Source organism: Pistacia vera, unplaced genomic scaffold (genome assembly GCF_008641045.1).
Source record: "Pistacia vera cultivar Batoury unplaced genomic scaffold, PisVer_v2 Contig896, whole genome shotgun sequence".
In the NCBI taxonomy this organism is placed as follows: Eukaryota; Viridiplantae; Streptophyta; class Magnoliopsida; order Sapindales; family Anacardiaceae; genus Pistacia; species Pistacia vera.
The window spans coordinates 65499-86268 of NW_022196774.1; the positions used below are offsets into that span (position 1 = coordinate 65499).

The window sequence follows — 20770 nt, forward strand, 5'->3', positions numbered from 1 at the left end:
ATTTGTGGGTTTCATTGAAGAAATGGATTGATTAATTTGTGGGTTTGGTGGATTTCATCAAAGAAATTAATTAATGTGATTGAATAAATTTATTTAGGCTTTTAAGTGTTAATGATAATGAAGAAAGTGTAAAGAAAGTTTTTAAGTTTTTTATAGAAAAAAATGATGTTATCATACTGACATCATTATGATGATATCATCGATCTGACCCGTCAGTCGAATTGGTTTAACCGTTCAGCCTAGAACACAGTCGCCTAACTGGGTTATTGTTTGGGAACATTGATCTCATGTAAAATAGTAAATATATCACTTGCCAAAATAGGAGCAGCAGAAGAAGATGACAATTTTTAATTTTTAATTTGTGCTGTAATTGGGAAGCACGCGGATTGATTTTTGACCTTTGCGATAAAGTTAATTTCGAATATGATATGTTTATAACTTTATAATGTGCACAGTGCCTTCCAGCAGGGATAACCGGTTAGTGATAATGATAATTAATAAATTCAATTCAATGATGGTAGGTGTCACAGGGCCTATTTTCGCCTCTAGGCACTGCACGGCACAAGCACACCGAGCACTTGTAAGCCTACCTCAAGTTGTGCGTTCCCCCTGTTACAAATCACAAACACAAGACAACAGAGGCTAAAGAGAGTCAATGCACAATATATACGGGAAATTCCCAACCTTATATTATATTTCCGAATACAGGGACAACTCAAGCACACACACAGCGTTTTCCCACTGTTTACAATCTGATCCTCACTCACAGATTCGCACATAAGTTACAACAAGGCTTACAAACACATAACCCTTGCCCTCTCACTCTCTATATCACGAATGTGCAATCTGCCAGCCTTATATACAAATGGCACAGTAGTTACATAACAGTTTTACAATCTTATCAGCAGTTACATGACAGTTGGTTTACATACAAATGAACCTGGACACATATAACTGCCCCACAGCCTTGGTCCATCAACCATGCTGCCTTGTCTGATTGTTTTCATCATCTAGTGCACACTCACATGCACCTTATGCATGTATCTTTCTGTCTCATGCATGAACTTATCCACTTGTTGGTTGTCTTTCATGCTTGCACACGTCCTAGCTCGTGTGCCACTGTCTAGCCTGCTCATGAGCACACACGCCCATGTTAAAACATGCCCACACGCCCATGTTACAACTTGCAAGTGCCCACACCCGCAAGCCATCTCATCAGTAAAGTGTTTGGCATCCCAACACTCAAACACCCTACACCTGATCTCAGCCATCCTTGTTCAGCACACACCCGTGTGTTGTCTTGGCGAGGCTGTGGCTAAGTATGAAAGCCACACGCCTGCCTTTGCCCTTTGTAAGGGTTTTACAAACCACCCCCACCAGAAGAGTCCAACGTCCTCGTCGGAATGGTGGAAATGTACTCTTGCACAACATTCTCAAACTGCCACAGATCTATGTCCCTTTCCCATGAAACCTCGCTGTCTTTCCCCCTCTTCCACTTCACCAAATATTCAATTCGGCGATTCTTCTTATGCTGACCTATCCTCCTGTGATCTAAAATTTTCTCAATTTCATCATCAAACTGTTTTCTGATCATGGGAGGAGCTCTCTTAGCTTGGGTTCTTGAAGAATCATCTTTATCTGCATGGAAAGGTTTCAAGAAGCTCACATGGAATGTGGGATGTACCTTGATCTGCTCAGGTAATTTCAACTTGTAAGCAACAGCACCCACTCTACTTACAACTTCAAACGGTCCATCATACTTTGGAACCAATGCCCTATGCACCCGTTTGCTGTTGATTTTCTTCCAAATCTGAGGAGTGAGCTTGAGTAGTACCTGGTCACCCACATCAAACTCTAACGGCCTCCTCTTAGCATCAGCATACTTTTTCATCCTCTTGCTTGCCTTCCGCAAGCTGTCTTGAGCCTGGTCAATTATCTCCTGTTTGTCCCTAGCCACCTTGTCAACAGCAGGAAATTTCCCCTTTGCTGGCTGTCTAGCAATCTCAATTGGGGTCAAAGGTTGTTGTCCCAACACCAACTCAAAAGGACTCAGTTCGGTCGAAGATGACTTGTGCAAATTGTAGCAAAACTGTGCAGAATCCAACAACTCTAGCCAATTTCGTTAACTAGCTGTCACATAATGCCGAAGATACTCCTCTAGCAATACATTCACCCGTTCAGTCTGACCATCCGTTTGTGGATGATTAGCTATAGAAAACTTCAGTTCGGTCCCCATCATATTGAATAGAGTAATCCAAAACCTTCCAGTAAACCGTGCATCCCGATCACTAACCAAGTCTACTGGTGCTCCGAAATATTTCACCACATTTTTATAAAACAAGGCAGCAGCTGTCTCTGCTGAACAAGCTTCTGGTGTTGCTATAAAAACTGCATATTTCGAAATTCTATCCATAACAACAAGGACAGAAGACATACCTTCTACCTTTGGGAACCCACCGATGAAGTCAAAAGAGGCTGACACCCAAGGCCTCTCCGGAATAGGTAGAGGTTGCAACAACCCTGCTACCTTTCTCCTTTCTGTCTTATCCAGTTGACACACTAAACAAGTTTTCACATAGGACTCAATATCGGCTTCCATTCTAGGCCAATAGTAATCCCGTGTCAATAATGCCAAAGTTCTCTCCTTACCAGGATGTCCAGCCCAAGGTGAATCGTGGACTTCTTTTAGCAATACCCATCTCAATCCACCCTTACTTGAAACAAACAGCCTATCTCCTTTGGCATACAATAACCCATCCTCTAACCAGTAACGCCGTATAGTACCATCCTGAACTTGTGTCACCAAGTCCTTATACTCAGCATCCTGTTCGGCCGCCCCTCGCAACCTGTTTAACATGTCAGATTCAACCCGAGTTATTGAATATAGAGCATCAACCACCTGTTTCCTGCTCAACGCATCAACAACCTGATTGTGCCTTTCTGGCTTGTGTTGCCATGCAAATTCGTACTCAGCCAAAAGCTCTTGCCACCGGGCCTGTTTTGGGGACAACTTCTTCTGTGTTTTGAAGAAGGTGTTGGCGACATTGTCTGTCAACACGACAAACTTTGTGCCCAGCAAGTAAACTCTCCACACCTGCAAACAATGAACAACAGCCACCATTTCTTTCTCATGTGCGGAATACCTCTGCTCTGCCCCATTCAACTTTCAGCTCTCAAATGCAATGGGATGTCCCTCCTGGACCAACACCCCACCGATAGCTTTCTCCGAAGCATCTGTATGTACTTCGAATGGTAACTCAAAACTTGGCAATCTCAACACCTGTTCAGAGGCAATGGCTTCCTTCAACTTTTCGAAAGCTTTTGAACATGATTTTGTCCACTCCTATTTTTGCCCCTTTTTCAATATATCTGTCAACGGTGCGGCCTTCTTTGAGTATCCCGCAATAAACTTGTGGTAATAGTTTGCTAATCCTAAGAAAGATCTCAACTCCGGGACTTTTGTAGGAGCCACCCACTCTACAATTGCCTGCACCTTCTTAGGATCCATCCTCACTTGGCCCTTACTCACCAAGTGCCCCAAGAACATTATCTCTTGTTTAGCAAACTCACACTTCTCCATTTTCACATACAATTGATGTTCTCTCAACCGCGTTAGTACCCTTCTTATATGAATCAAATGCTCATCCAAATTCTGACTATATATCACAATATCATCCAAATATACCACCACAAACTCATCCAAGAATTCATACAGTACATCATTCATTAAATTGCAAAATGTAGCCGGTGCATTTGTCAAGCCAAATGGCATGACTAAGAATTCATAAGACCCATACCTGGTCACACAAGTGGTTTTTGGCTCATCTCCTGCCGCAATTCTGACTTGCCAATATCCTGATCGCAAGTCCAACTTAGTGAAAACCGAAGCTCCACTCAGCCCATCCAGGAGGTCTTGAACAAGGGGAACAGGATACTTGTTCTGAATTGTCACCTTATTCAATGCCCTATAATCCACACACATCCGAAGGGAACAATCTTGCTTTTTTCTGAAACAACACAGGAGCACCATACGGAGCCTTTGACAGTCTCACTGCACCTGCATCAAGTAAATCATCAAGTTGTTTTCGGAGTTCTTTCAACTCCGTGGGTGACATTCTGTAAGGTGGACGAGCAGGTGGGAACGCCCCTGGTTCCAACTCAATCTTGTGATCAATTGCTCGTCTTGGAGGGAGTTCTTTGGGCAACTCCCGTGGCATAACATCAGCAAAATCTTCTAACAATTCTGCCACTGCATTTGGCACTTCAACCTTCTTATCAGGTTTGATTTCTATCAACGCTGCCAAATACGTTTCTTGCCCTTTCTTCAGCCCACGCTTTACTGCCATGGCTGAAATAGTAGTAAGCTTAGCTTATCCTAGTTTGCTACTCACTCCAAGTGAACAGCAAGGTACAAAACAAGGACTTGATTCATGATTTATCATCACGCCATTCAAGTAAGGCACCACTGACACCTTGGCTACTTTAAAAAAATCTATTCCCAGAATAACATCAAAATCGTCTAAAGGAACAACAGTTAAATGAATTTTACCCGTCCAGTAGCCCACACCAACCTGCACATTGTAAGTTATTCCAGTCACCCCACGTGCACTTGAATTCACAGCCTTCACCGTTGTAGGACTCTTGGAAAGTGCTAGCCCCAACTTGGAAACAACCCAATCTACCACAAAGTTATGAGTTGCTCTTGTGTCTAGCAAAGCTTTAACTTGGCTATCCCTCACTTTCAACTGCACAAACAGTAGAGCATTTCGAGCAGCACCCTTGGTTACAACTCCAAGATAAGTATCACCCTTGTTTTGCTTTGAATCCGCTTCTGCCCTCATAGCATTCATCAACTGCATCAGATTCATAGTGACTTGCTCACCACTAGACTCTCCCTCTTCACCCATCAAAGCATTCAGCTTCTCTCTCTTTGGGCAATCCCTTGCCCTATGTGGCCCTCCACATATGAAACAACCAGACATAGTTTTTCCCTCCTTGTTTTCCTTAGAAAAACTACTGGTAGCAACAGCCTTCCCCTTTTCAGTAGCAGAATTTCTCTTCTGAAAGTGGAAGTCCTTTTTCTTGCTTCCCTTAAATTCCCGGTTGTCCTTCTTTTTGGCTTTCGCTGCAACAACAGGGTCTCTCTCCTTACTATATTTAAAATCAATCAACCCATCTGCTGCAGCAATAGCACTAGGCAGATCATGCACCTTCTGCCTTCGCAATTCCACTTGCGCCCAGCCTTGCAAACCTGACATAAAGTTAAACAATTTGTCCTCCTCGGACATATTTTGTATGTCTAACAACAAGGAACTAAACTCCTTGACATACTCCCTCACAGTACCCTTTTGTTGGAGTTTCTTCATGCGGTCTCTAGCATTCCAGGATGTGTTCCCCGGCAAGAATTGATCTTTCAATTCCTTCTTTAATTTCTCCCAAGTATCAACCTTGGGCCTACCCGCACTCACATCATCTGCCAGCCTTGTGCGCCACCACAATTTCGCATCACCAGCCAAATACATGCTTGTGATCGAAACTTTCTCCGCATTAGGGACTTTCGCTGCCTCAAAGTACTGCTCCATATCCCACAAGAAATTTTCCAACTCCTTGGCGTTTCTAGCACCCTGAAAAGCCTTTGGTTCAGGCACTCTTATCTTGGCTGTACTTCCCCCATCAAGACTACAAGGGAGGGGATGTTTCAGCAAGGCATTGTCATCCTCTATGGCCTCCAATCTCCTATTGGTTTGGTCCACCATTTCCATAAATTGCTTATGGAGAATTTCGAAACTTTGATCAACCTGATCAAGTCTCTCATTGATGGTCATACCCTGGCCATCTTGAGTCTCACCCAGCATCTCCTCTAACCGCGTCAATCGTTCCCTCATAGCGTCCATGTCAACCTTTTTTGGCATGAAACAACAGTAAGTAAATACAAGAACGAACCTGGTTAAAACCGGGCTCTGATACCACTGTCATAGGGCCTATTTTCGCCTCTAGGCACTGCACGGCACAAGCACATCGAGCACTTGTAAGCCTACCTCAAGTTGTGCGTTCCCCCTGTTACAAATCACAAACACAAGACAACAGAGGCTAAAGAGAGTCAATGCACAATATATACAGGAAATTCCCAACCTTATATTATATTTTCGAATACAAGGACAACTCAAGCACACACACAGCATTTTCCCACTGTTTACAATCTGATCCTCACTCACAGATTCGCACTCAAGTTACAACAAGGCTTACAAACACATAACCCTTGCCCTCTCACTCTCTATATCACGAATGTGCAATCTGCCAGCCTTATATACAAATGGCACAGTAGTTACATAACAGTTTTACAATCTTATCAGCAGTTACATGACAGTTGGTTTACATACAAATGAACCTGGACACATATAACTGCCCCACAGCCTTGGTCCAGCAACCATGCGGCCTTGTCTGATTGTTTTCATCATCTAGTGCACACTCACATGCACCTCATGCATGTATCTTTCTGTCTCATGCATGAACTTAGCCACTCGTTGGTTGTCTTACATGCTTGCACACGTCCTAGCTCGTGTGCCACTGTCTAGCCTGCTCATGAGCACACACGCCCATGTTAAAACATGCCCACACGCCCATGTTACAACTTGCAAGTGCCCACACCCGCAAGCCATCTCATCAGTAAAGTGTTTGGCGTCCCAACACTCAAACACCCCACGACTGATCTCAGCCATCCTTGTTCAGCACACACCCGTGTGTTGTCTTGGCGAGGCTATGGCTAAGGATGAAAGCCACACGCCTGCCCTTGCCCTTTGTAAGGGTCTTACAGTAGGCTGGTAGCAGATTAATCTACGATTATCTCCTATGCATTGATGCTCAACTCAACCCCCATATTCTTTTACAATTTTCCCTTCGTTTATGAATTTCGCGTTTTCTTCTATTTTTCTAGTAATCTGTGAAATAAGCGTTGTTGGGCATTCTTTAAAACTTTCTATCCAAAATGTGAGAAATCTTTGGAACGAAAAAGGTAATGGAACCCACGATTAACATAAACTTAAGAATATTTTGAATAAATAATTATATATTCTCTCTTCATTGTTTTCCATTTTTTTAAAAAATAAAAATAAATCAATATTTTCCGCACAAAATTGTATTTTTGAAACGAACTGTTTGGAATGAACAAAACAAATGGTAATTCTAAAGGGTTTTATTCGTGAATGGAAATAATTTTGTATCTTTGTATTTTGTATTTTTTTATGTTTTCAGATAAATATACTTTAACATATTTTCATTTTTCACGTTTTAAAATACGTCTTCAAATAAATATATCAATGTATTTGCATTTTTCACCTTTTCCAACAGTTTTCAATATTTTCAAAAATAACAAAAAATAGATACTCAAGATTCACATAAGAATACAATCTTAATATATGTAAACTAATACAATAAAATGATTAAATTAGATTTAAGTTTTATCATTTAATTCCAAAATACATTAACTATATATAAACTGTTGATGAAATGTTGTATACACATAACTTCAGAAAATGAAAAAAGAAAAATAGACTCGTAATTAAATTTGATGTCATTAGAATATTTAATTCTTTGTTATTTTTTTAAATATTTGAATAAAAATTGAAAATGAGAAGAACTTTATTGGGTGAGGAGTCAGGCCCACCTCAAATTCTAACATGGTATCAGAGCCCAGGTTTAGTTGAGCTGAGCACTTGACTAGCGGGTGAGGAGTTAGAGTCCGCAACTACCTCCAATAACAGACATGACCCAACATATGGGCTTGACTGTGAGGGGGAGTGTTGGAGTCCCACATCGACTAGGCACGCTCAAGCCTATTAGGTTATAAGAGGTGGTAATCCTCCCATTCAACAAGGTCTTATTGTGTGAGGAATCAGGCCCACCTCAAATTCTAACAAAACCTAATTTGTATACCTCAAAATAGCTATCATATAAGTACAAAATCAAATGGAAAGAGATATATGCATGCAAAAAAACAAAATGCATAGAAATGAAAAAAAAAAAAAAAAAGCATTTAAAAAGTTTCATATACAATAGAACCTCTTTATAGTGATACTTTATATAGAAATATAAAAATTTCTGATCCCAACTTAGGCCAATTATAAATAAAAATAATTTTCACATTATAATAAATTATAATTTTTCTAAATCTCATATTAAGGAACTTGCCTCTACATAGTAATAATTATATGTATATTACAAAAAATATATGTTATCTTACGTTAAAGGTTTAACATAAAATAAGATATTTATCTAAAGTTATTTGGGACAATGATTTATACTTTAAAGTTATTTTCACATTTTTTATCTTGTGGGTACATAATAACTTGCGAGCATTGACACCTTCTTGTTGAAGCCAAAATATTTCTAGTTTCTCAAGCATGTTTAGAGCTTATTGGCAACTTTTGGTATTTTCGTACTATCATCCTCATGATTATCTGCTTTCTCTTCTTGTCTAATTCCAGTAAAGATTTCTTATTCAGTTAAAACATATACGATTTATTGCTTATTTGGATGATTGAAAAAGACATTAAAATCTATTTGATTAGTGTAATAAAGTTGTTGAATTTGATCACTCAATTTATTTGTATTACTAAAACATTAATTATAAAATAAGAAATAAAAAAGTAATTCTTGAACCAAAATAACAATTTTTGTAATTACGTCTCTATTAAGTTATAATCGTCTCATAGTAATAGATTTAGTTGATCCCAAACATTATAACTATAGAGATAAAGATAGAGATGTTATATTGTATATAGCTTCAATTAGAGCAAATAATTCTTTATTGTTAGTTCACAGTTGACAGACACTTACATGAAGGATATAAAAATAATATCTAGATATATCTATATCCCGACAGAATTACAGGTAAATCAGTACTTCATGTCAAAGATCAAGGCTAAAAAGTTTTCATCTTTTTTCCGATTAATGCATGTAAATTACATTACATGGAAATTGGAATTGATTAAAATTAGTGCATAATTAAGTCTCTTCAAGCTCTATAAATAGTTAAGGTGCATGAGACACAGAAATACAAGTAATTAATAAGAGCAAGATGGCTATAAAGATTGAGATTGTTTCAAGAGAAATCATCAAACCATCTTCTTCAACTCCTCAAAACCTCAGAAATTTCAAGCTTTCCTTTTTAGACCAGACTGCTCCAGCAGCCTATGTGCCATTGCTGCTTTTCTACCTTCCAGAAAATGATAGTGATTCCCATGTGGTAGAGGCTGCCGAAAGATCTCAACATCTGAAAACATCTTTATCAAAATTGCTGGCTGAGTTTTACCCTCTTGCAGGCATAATCAAAGACCAAACAACCGTTGAATGCAATGATAATGGAGCTGAATATATCCAAGGTCGAGTCGATGGAACTTTAGCAGACATTCTTAAACGGCCTGATGGTTCGATTTTAAGAACTTTCCTTCCAACTGAGATAGAATCCACGGATGCTGAAACCGGGCGTATAGTGTTTGTTCAAGCTAGCTTTTTCGAATGCGGTGGAATGGTTCTTGGTTTGTGCTTTTCGCATAAAATTACAGACGGAACCACGCTAAGCACAGTTGTAAAGAGCTGGTCTTCTATAGCTCTTTCAGGGTCTAAAGATTCAGTGAAATTTCCTGAGTTCAATGCAGCATCATCAAGTTTTCATCCATTAGATTCATACATTCCTCCAAGTATGAAGGTGACTCGAGACGAGTCTGTAATTACAAAGAGGTATGTGATTGAATCATCAAAGATTGCTCAACTCAAGGCAAAAGCTGCCAGTCCAATTGTGCTGCAACCGACCCGGTTTGAAGCCGTTTCCGCGCTAATCTGGAAATGTCTTGACAATGTTTCAAGATCAACCAAGGGGTTTCCAAGGCTATCTGTGATGAGCATCTATGTCAATTTACGTAAAATGACTGTACCTTCTCTCCCAGAAAACGCTATCGGGAACGTGGTGGGGGTGTTCTTTCCTTCTCATTCAACTGAGAAGGAGATAGACTTGCAAGATTTGGTTACCAAACTGAGCAAGGAATTAAAAGAATTTCGCAAAAATGCTATGGAAACTATAAATGAAAAGAAAAGGGCATGGATGAGCATGTGTGGGATTGAAAACTTCGGAGTAAGAGATGATATAGACCATTTTATGTGCACGAGTTGGTGTAGATTTGGGTTTTATGAAGCTGATTTTGGGTGGGGAAAACCAGCATGGGCTACTGTGCCAAATCTGATGATTCCAAATTTTGTTGTGCTGATGGATACAAAAGATGGTGAAGGAGTAGAAGCATTTGTGACACTGAACAAAGAAGAGATGGCCTTATTTGAACTTGAGAAAGAATTGCTTGAATTTGCTGCTGTTAATCCCAGTGTACTGAACTAAAGAGATGGATTGTGATGAAGAAATGCATGTGAACTTCTAGCTAGCTTTGCCTTTCATGGAATAAATTGTGTGATTTCTGTACCTGAACTTCCCAATGGGAAAAGAATAATGACATAAGGTTGCTTCCTTCTTGTTGATGTCTATTCAATTTTGAGAAATAAATTTTAAAAAGATTTACTGTTACTATTAGTGTCGTCGCCGGGCTGTCATTTTCAGCACCAACAAAACACCACCGGCCACCACCTAGGTGGCACATCTGGCATGTTAAGAGATTGCTCATCAGAAAATATATATTTAAGATAAATAATATATAAATAAAATATATATTTAAGATAAATAATATATAAATAAAATCACAATACACAAAGAAACACAATATTTATATAGTTCAACGTAACCTAGATGTTGGGATTAAATCAAACTCAATCCTAACTATTATCACTCACAAACACACCAGCACACAATCACAAGACTAAACAATCAAGAACACGGAAGATTTTACCGTGGTTTGCTTATTTTGATGTAATAAACTACATCCACGTTGAGCTCCAAGCAAATTGGGACTCACTGCACTATAAGGATCACAGTATTAGAAATACAAACCAATCACACCTGAAATTACCCAACTCTCACACTATTACAACAAACCCTCAAATCTCCCTGTAATCACAATGAAGCAAACCCAAAAACAGTATGCCTACACCAGAAGAACAGCCTAATCCTTCTACCCACAATATCCCCAAATACTGTGACCTGATTACACGATTTAATTAAGAGTAACACACAAGAACCCTAACTCAGTTGCAATCGCGAGAGAGAGATTTCATTCACTATTGATTTCCTGAGATCTTTGGCTTTATATACTTTACTTGCTGGGCTGGTTAGAGCCGTTAGATCAGGCTGGATCTGACGGCTGAGATTAGTCATTTGAGTTAACTCCAAAACGACAGCGTATCATCAAACACAATACGACACCGTTTAAAGCTTCACTCAACAATCTCCACTTTGAAGCTTTAACACATCACCAAATCAAGAAAACCAAAAAACCTTACCAGTGCAGTTTCATCACAAATTACTTATCCTAGCTCGATTGCTGCAAGTCATTTGACATGCAGTCAGTTCAAGCAGTGCTTGAACTTGGCTGGAGTAACCACCTTTGTTCCCATATCAGCAGGGTTGTCTTCAGTTGGTACCTTTTTCAGGCTGATCACACCTTTCTCCACTAGCTCCCTCACAAAGTGGTATTTAGTATCAACATGTTTGGTCCGTTCGTGATGCATTGGGTTCTTGCACAAGTGGATGACACTTTGACTATCTGAATAGACAGTGACTGCACCATCAAGCAGCTCTACTTCTAATAGTAATCCTTAGAGCCAAAGAGCTTCTTTGAACACGTCTGTAACAGCCACATATTCTGCTTCTGTGGTGGACAGGGCAACAATTGGCTGGAACTGGGATTTCCAGCATACACAGTTTCCTCCCAAGGTGAACAAATATGCAGTAGTTGACTTCCTTGAATCCTTGTCACCTACAAAATCAGAATCTACAAAACCTACAAGATTAAGTGAGTCAAATCTTTTTCCATATTCCAAGCCAACATCCTATGAGCTATTAATATACCTAAGCAACCCTTTGAGAGCAAGTCAATGTTCAAAACCAGGATTTGACATGAATCTACTTAAGAGAGAGACTGAAAAGGAGAGGTCTGGTCTGGTGCTAATCATGGCATACATGACAGACCCAATTACATTAGCATAGGAGATATTTTCCATTTTAATTAAATCTGCATCTGTTTTGGGGCATTGTGTCTTACTTAATATAAAATGTCCAGCCAAGGGTACAGTCACTACTTTAGAACCTACCATGCCAAATTTAGACACCAGTTTTTGTAAGTAGGAAGTCTGGTGCACTTTTAGTTCATTATGCTTCCTATTTCTATCTATGATCATGCCTAAAATCCTTTTTGCATGTCCTAAGTCTTTCATATCAAATTCAGAGTTTAGCTTTCTCTTTAGCTCTTCTATCCTAGACTTAGACTTGCAAATTAAGAGCATGTCATCCACATACAACAACAAATATAATGGCATGTTATCAGAGAGTGCATAATAAAAGCTGCTATGATACTTACTTCTATTGAAACCAATGCTGAGTATGAATACATCAAAAACGTTTATACCATTGCCTAGGGGACTGTTTCAGTCCGTATAGTAATTTATGAAAGAGACACACATGATTAGGCAGGTTCCTATCTACAAAACCAATAGGCTGTCTCATGTAAATCCTCTCATCCAAGTTCCCATGCAAAAAGGCAGTCTTAACATCCAGTTGTTCTAATTCTAGGTCTTTATGGGCAACAATGGCTAACATGATCCTAATGGTCTTGTATTTCACAATGGGGGAGAATATTTCATTGAAATCTATTCCTTCCCGCTGTGTGTAGTCTTTAGCTACCAACTAGCCTTATACCTAGAAGGGTCAAAAGAGTTTATACCTTCCTTAAGCTTGAATAACCATCTGCACTCAACCAATTTCTGGTCTTTGGGATTTGGAACCAAAGACCAGGTTCCATTTACCTTTAGCGACAACATCTCTTCCTCCATTGCAGCTTGCCATTTTTCTCTATCTTTGGATCTGACTGCTTCTTCACAGCAGTCTGGTTCTGTCATCTGGACTTGAGCCCCTACCACCAGGGCTATGTAGATCAGATCAGCATAAGAATATCTGGTTGGTGGCTTGATCTCTTTCCTACTTTTATCCCTTGCTAGCTGATATTGTGCTAAGGGGTTAGGATGGTGTTCATCAGGTTCTACAGCTTGTTCCTTTTCCAACTCAGGGTCTAAGTCTAATCCATTGGCTCTAGCTTCCAGTTACTCCAAGTCAGGTTGACATGCAGTAGGCTCCACCTCAATTTGGACTCTCTCAGGTTGATCCTAATTTATAGGATGGCTGCTTACTGAACCTGCACCAGGGTTAGTAGTTTTGCAAGGAAATAACTTCTCGTTAAAGATTACATCCCTACTGATTATTATCCTAACCCCAGGGGCACTCATTTCCCAAAGTCTATACCCTTTGGTTCCCTCTTGATAACCTAAGAATACACACCTAAGAGACCTAGGTTCTAACTTCCCTTCATTGGTGTGCACATAGGCAGCACACCCAAAGGTCCTCAGGTATCCTAGGTTAGGTTTCCTATTGCTCTATCTTTCTTTAGGGCACAAAAAATTTATTGCACTTGAGGGGCTTCTATTAATCAAGTGGGCTGCAGTGTTAAAAGCTTCTTCCCAAAAAGATTTTGGTAGACAGGAGGTAAAGAGGAGGCGTCTAACCTTCTCTAAAAGGGTCTTATTCATCCTTTCAGCAATCCCATTCTATTAAGGGGTTTTTTTAACTGTTCTATGTCTTAGGATACCTTGTTCAGTGTAATAAGAGTTAAATTCCAGGTTACAGAACTCTAGGCCATTGTCGGTTCTAAGGGTTTTAACCTTTTTGTCAATTTGGTTTTCTACAAGAACCTTCCAACTCTTAAACTTACTCAAGGCTTTATCCTTAGTCCTAAGCAAGAAAACCCACACCTTCGTACTAAAATCATCTACTATGGATAGAAAATAACTACTACCCCTATGTGATTTAACCTTTTTAGGTCTCCACAAGTCAACATGCAAATATTCTAAACAGTTGGCAGCCAAGTGAGTTCCTTTTGGAAACTCAGCCTGTGTTGCTTACCCATGATACAAGTCTCACAAAACTCAAGGGGTTCAATGGGATCCTTACCAAATAGACCCTGCTTGTGGAGGATGTCTAGGCCCTTCTGGCTCATGTGACCTAGCCTTAAGTGCCATTTTTCTGTAGCATTTAGGTTAGTGGAAAACAACGCATAATTTAAATCAGAGTAATAATTCCCACACAGGATATACAATCCATTTCTTTTTACACCATTAAGCAACACACTGCTATTTTTATTTACATTAAGGCACCCATTTTCAACTTTGTAACAACATCCAGATTCATCTAACGTACCTAATGAAATTAGATTTCTCTTTAATTCTAGAATGTACCTAACCTTAGTTAACTTGACAGTTTTTCCAATGTCTAGCCTTAGGGTTACATTACCTATTCCTTGGACTTTACAAGCATTATTATTACCCATATACACAGTTTCTAACCTATTCTCCTCAAAGTCCTGAAACCATTCTTTATTGGGGCTCATATGAAATGAGCACCCAGAATCTAACACCCAATCATTTATATTTTCTATTTTAGATATTGTTAGAACTTCAGATTCTTCTATATTGGACTTAGAGGTTGCTAGGTTGCTTTCAGTGATCCCTCGTTTCTGTTTCTTAAGCCAGGCATAATAATTCTTTTTTAAATGGCCAGCCTTATTACAGAAGAAACACTTTCGGGTTTCTCCCTTGGCCTTACGGTTTTGTTTTCCCCTTTTCTTATTTCTAGAGCCATTATCTGGCTAGGCAGTATTGCCCATCACCTTTTCCTTTAACAAACAAGTTACTACCAGTTCTTCTCTGTATTTTAATTTCTAATTCTCTAGCTTTTAATCTTGAGACTATTAGGTCTAAACTTGGGACAGTACCAGTGTATTGAAGAGCATTCTTTACAACTTGGTACTCTTCGGTCAATGAATTTAATACAATCATGGCTAAGCTAGAATCCCCGAGTTCTTGATCTGTACCCTCTAACACTTGGGTCATTTTCAAGAACTCGTCAAGATTTTCATCAATGATCCTAGAACTATCCATTTTATATGCAAAGAATACAGCTTTTAAGTAGGCTAAATTAGGGGCAGATTGTAAAGCATAAAGAGATTCGAGTTTACTCCATATGGCAATTGGAGTTTCAAAACCGTTTACCTTTCTCAAAACACTGTCGAAGAGATTCATGATGATCAGGTTGTATGCCTCCTCGTCCACCTCTGCTTTCTTTTTCAGTTTTTCCTCTGACCATTTGGTTGCATCCTTTTCTAGTGCAATTGCTATCTTGTTATGTGATAACAAAGCCTTCATTTTTTTCTTCCAACTATTGAAATCAATTTTCCCATCGAATTGGGTGATTTCAACTCGCGTAGTAGTCATAGTGTAGGGTTACTATTAGGATTTATGGTTGACACAGAAACCCTAATCTGTTTAGGATCGAATTTGAACTAATTTCAAGAAATTGACAGGACAATCTAAGGTTTTCCAAGCCCTAAGACACTAATTTGACTGATTATAAAGAAACCCCCAATTTGAACAAACCCTTGGCTTCACAAATCACTCAAGACAAATCGAAAAACCATAATCTCGCTCTGATACCATTGTTGGGATTAAACCAAACTCAATCCTAACTATTATCACTCACAAACACACCAGCACACAATCACAAGACTAAACAATCAAGAACAAGAAAGATTTTACCGTGGTTCGCTTATTCCGATGGAATAAACTACATCCACGTTGAGCTCCAAGCAAATTGGAACTCACTGCACTATAAGGATCAATGTATAATAAATACAAACCAATCACACCTGAAATTACCCAACTCTCACACCGTTACAACAAACCCTCAAATCTCCATGTAATCACAATGAAGCAAACTCGAAAATAGTATGCCTGCACCAGAAGAACAGCCTAATCCTTTTACCCACAATATCCCCAAATATTGTGACCTGATTACACGATTTGATTAAGAGTAACACACAAGAACCCTAACTCAGTTGCAATCGCAAGAGAGAGATTTCATTCACTATTGATTTCCTGAGATCTTTGGCTTTATATACTTTGACTTGCTGGGCTAGTTAGAGCCGTTAGATCAGGTTGGATTCGACAGCTGAGATTAGTCATTTGAGTTAACTCCAAAACGACAGCGTATCATCAGACACAATACGACACTGTTTAAAGTTTCACTCAACACCACTTATACTTACGGATGAGAAAAATCCACTATAGTTTCATAAATACGATATACAAGAGTACACAATACCATAAACTCAGTACATAAAATAGAGCGAAAACAATCCTAGTTTCTAACCATGCTCAACCCAGTACCTGAGTGGAAATTATCCCAGTTCTAAAACACTCTCACCATGGTGTTTAATAACTCTTACATTAAATACCCTGTGTTCTCACATTGTCTCATAACATTGAATTGATTCTCACCCTTATATTTATATATAGGATATGGGATATTCTATTTCTAATAGGATTCATATATCAATTCTTAATAGGATTCCTAAATTCAATTCCTATTTGCAATTATATTCTTTATTAAATAGTTTTCTTAAAAATATACAATTTCACATAGGAACAAATAGGAAAGCGAGTCACAAATATCCCAAAAATCTTCACCTTGGTGAGTTTTCCATCACAAAGATAGACGTGAGAGTTTTCTATCATAGCAATGAACATGGTTGTAAAGTCTTATCGTCGACTTATGAACTTTGTGTGTGTATTTGTACTTAATTACAATTGTGAATTCTTTGTTGGTTTGCGCAGGTGGTAATATCCTGTGAATGTGCACGCATATTCTTTGTTTTCTTTGATTGTGATTGAACAAAATATATGGACACATTTTTCTTATGTGCAAACATTTCATTTCCCAGTACAGGTGGCACATTTCTTTCTTGATTATCAAGTTTTATTTTTATGCATGATATTTGCATTGCTTTGTCACTTTACAGGTGTTACTCTTTCAAAAGAGCGATCCAAGTGTCCTTATTGAAAACTAGCTTGTACAGTGGATATGAGGAAGTGCAATTATATAAATTGGTCATCTTCTTCCTTGTGTTTCTTTTCAAACCTGATATTCCAAACTTCCATTGATGATATGAAATATTCAGAGTACATTTTTTTAGGTTCTCTTTGTTTGTGATTTACCTTTATCAATCACTTGTTGATCTTTGAGTGTAAGAACTTGGTTCCTCGTTGTTTATGTGCTTAAAGAGAGTTAAGCCAAGGACTTGAAGGGAAGCTTCAACCATTGAAACTTGAGGGGAGCTCAAGCTGTCCAAGAGGATTCTTAGAGGAAGCTGATCGTGAAAAAACTTTGAAGCAATCAGAGGGTGAAGTTTAGCGTATCAAAGAATAGGAAGTTTTACTTTATTGTATCTAAATTCAACTCTGGATTGTCTTGTAATGGTTTGTGTTATATTGGATTAGCTTCAACCTGGATCAGGTCCCATGGATGTAGGCTAAAAGTATTTTTAATCGAACCATGTATCTCCTTGTGTGCTTTATGTATATGCTCATTGGTGATTGATATTTTGGTTGTTTTATGATCATCAAAGAACTTTGTGTAACACCTATCCATAATCATTCTGCTATGCTTCATAAAGAGTTGACAAACTCTTTCAATGACGAAGATAACGCCACCATCACGACATCCAAGTCATAGAGTAACCATGTCCAATTTTGCTAGCAACCAAGTCGCTTAGTAACCATGCCAAATTTTGTCGCCAAGATTTAAGAATCACTCCACCTACAACTTAAACCTATTGTAGACTTGTAGTCTGTCTTTTATGTGCATCCACCATCTCGAAAGAACTCATCTCCCAGGTCGCAACTTGGAGCTCTAATACCACTTGTTAGGAGATCGCATAGCAAAAAACATATATTTAAGATAAATAATATATAAAGAGACAGGATATTTACGTAGTTCAGCATAGCCCGTCTACACCTACGGATCAGAAAAATTCACTATAGTTTCATGAACATGATATATAAACTCGGTGCGTAAAATAGAGAAGAAACAATCCTAGTTTCTAACCACACTCAACCCAGTACCTAGAGTGGAAATGATTCTAATTTCTAAGACACTCTCCCCATGGTGTTTAATAACTCTTACATCAAATACCTTGTGTTCTCACATTCTCTCATAACCTTGAATTGGATCTCACCCCTGTATTTATAGGTAGGATATGAGATATTCTATTTTAATGAGATTCATATTTCAATTCCTAATAGGACTTCTAAATTATATTCCTATTTACAATTGTATTCTTTATTAAATAGTATTCCAAAAGACATACGATGTCATCGAAATCGGCATCTGCCGATCTACACAACCCAAATTATTTTGCCAGCATCCGATACAGCCTTTGACCACGGGCAAATAAAATATATTTGTCATTCACCTACAGTTTAATGATATGTCGAATATGAGTTGTGTAGATTGGTTGATGTCGATTCCGGTGACACTGATAGTGTCATCGAACGTGCAACCCACCCAAGTGATCACTAGCGGTGTTTCAGCGGCATTGGAAGTGATAGTTTGATGTTGGCACTAACAGTAATATAATTTAATATTTTTTTATAAAATAAATAATTTTATATATTGTCAAAGGGTATATATTTATGTTTCACACATCCAAGATCAGCTTTAAAAATAAATTGATTTTTATTATTATCCTTTAGAATCTTTTTATAAAACTTATTGTAATATAATCAATTTAAAACTTAATCAGTTTTGAAAGCTAGTTACCAAACAATTTTATCATCATAGTTTAAAAATTAAATAGTAATACTACACATACAAATAAATCTTACAAAGATTTCTATACAAAGTGATGTGACAGAAAATAAATAGAAAGGTGAATATAATAAATTTGACTTTTTGTATTCACTCTTTCGTACATTTTTTGACACATCATTTTATATAAAAAAAATTTTGTAAGATTTCTTTATACTTGTATTAATAAAAATTAAAAGAGAAAATCCCAAACGCACTCATAAAACCCTAAAAAGTCAAGCAAAAAGTCAATCAAGAAGAAATTAGTAAGTAAAACTTAATCTTTATCAAGATTTCTTCCTCTACTCATCTGTTTATTTATCCTTTGCACTCAATCACACAATAGGCATTAAAAATGCTAATCTGAACCTCACTTTCTCACTAACAAACTATCAATTGATCTTGGGAGCTGAACAGCCAACACTTTTATATGTTTGTGTTTAAAGCTCATTATCAGACAATTTATTAACAGGAATCTGTAAAGCTCATTACAATTTATTTCAAGGTTTGGCTTGTAAGCTTAAATTTGGAAACTATTAATTTAAAGTTCAATTGAAGAGAAAGAATATTGATTAATAATTAAATGATATACAAAATATTAATTAATATATATTGTAATTTATGAAAGAGGAGGAAGACGTGGCTTAAAGGCCTCCCATTGAATGTCTTTCTCAATGTACTCAACATTAGAAGGATCAAAAGGCCCTTTGATTCTGTCTATAGATTTTATCACTGCTCTTGCTGGAACCACACTTCTTGATGGATCTGGTGAAGTCCTACCACTCAAGCTAGAAGAGAATCCCTGAAATTTTACATAATTAAATTATATGCTGAAAAAATCAGAATTAGAAAAACTATGATCAAAATGGACTCACCCTGAAAATAAGCACTTCTACCTCCTGCTCATCCACAAGAGCTTTCACAAGAAGCGCTTCTCCTCTTGCCGACTGAGAATAAATTTCCAGCATTGCGATCTCCTCCTTGTACCCATATTCCTCTTCATCTTCTTCATATCTCACTCTCCTCCTCGCACCACAGCAAGTGCTTCTCATCAAAATTTGTTGTCTGCTGCTGAGTTTTAACAAAGCTTCGTTAACGGTGAAGTTCATGGCCGTAGAGCTGCAAAGAGAGGCCGTGTTCAAGCGTGAAAACAGCAGGAACATGGACGGATAAGAGCTGTGAATAGCCTGGAGCCTCATCTTGAAATTCTATCTTCAGATTTAATGTTGAGCAGAAGCTACACAAATTTTATATTGAGTGTGTTTGATTCGTGGATACGGCCAGGTTTAAAGATAAGGTTACAAGTTTTAACACCGGGTTGCCAATGCAACTATTCTATTGAACCCCAAGGTTTAGTTTAACAACAAACATCCCCCTATGAGCTATGACTTCATATATAACAAAACAAAACTCTCCATATTGTTGATAAGCCGTTAAACTTTTAAGGGTAGTTTTGTTATTTGATGAAGTCTCCAAGGAATTTTTATTGCTAAATCATAAGAATATTGACATAAATACCCTTTTTTCATTTATTTTAAACCGAAAAGTTTGATGACTCACTTATGATAGAAGAATTTTTGTTAATTCCAAAACCTGGTGCAGATATTTATATAATGAAATCTCACAGGAATTATGCATTAACGCTTATTCATTTTTATATGATTTTACAAAAAAAAAGATTTTCAAATGTGAAAAGGCTCCAAATTTTAGGAAACATTNCATAAAGAGGAGATATGCAGAGATTAAATAAAACTTAAAATTTAAATAAACATTAATTAAAATAATCTTACAACCTAATAAGACAATGGCGACAGAGCCGCACTGAAATCATATTAAGAAGTAAGATTAACACTTAACTAGGTAACGGCGGCAGTGCCGCATTGG

At 37.9% G+C, this 20770-nt stretch overlaps 2 protein-coding genes across 2 annotated transcripts; one reads left to right on the plus strand and one right to left on the minus strand.

Moving 5' to 3' along the window:
- Nucleotides 1-9076: 9076 nt before the first annotated feature.
- Nucleotides 9077-10401, plus strand: LOC116119549 (BAHD acyltransferase At5g47980-like). Its single transcript, XM_031405486.1, has one exon. The coding sequence runs from the start codon at nucleotides 9077-9079 to the stop codon at nucleotides 10385-10387; it is 1311 nt and encodes a 436-aa protein (XP_031261346.1). The 3' UTR covers nucleotides 10388-10401.
- Nucleotides 10402-19505: 9104 nt separating this feature from the next.
- Nucleotides 19506-20133, minus strand: LOC116119550. Its single transcript, XM_031405488.1, has 2 exons — nucleotides 19762-20133; nucleotides 19506-19688 (listed from the first exon to the last, which is right to left on the minus strand). Exons 1-2 carry the CDS (start codon nucleotides 20083-20085, stop codon nucleotides 19506-19508), a joined length of 507 nt encoding a protein of 168 aa, XP_031261348.1. The 5' UTR covers nucleotides 20086-20133.
- Nucleotides 20134-20770: the final 637 nt, after the last annotated feature.

Coding starts and splice junctions, on each gene's coding strand:
- LOC116119550 (XM_031405488.1), bottom strand. CDS start 20,085: ATGAGGCTCCAGGCTATTCACAGCTCTTATCCGTCCATGTTCCTGCTG. Junction 19,689..19,761: donor TAGAAGTGCTTATTTTCAGG/GTGAGTCCATTT, acceptor GTAAAATTTCAG/GGATTCTCTTCTAGCTTGAG.
- LOC116119549 (XM_031405486.1), top strand. CDS start 9,077: ATGGCTATAAAGATTGAGATTGTTTCAAGAGAAATCATCAAACCATCT.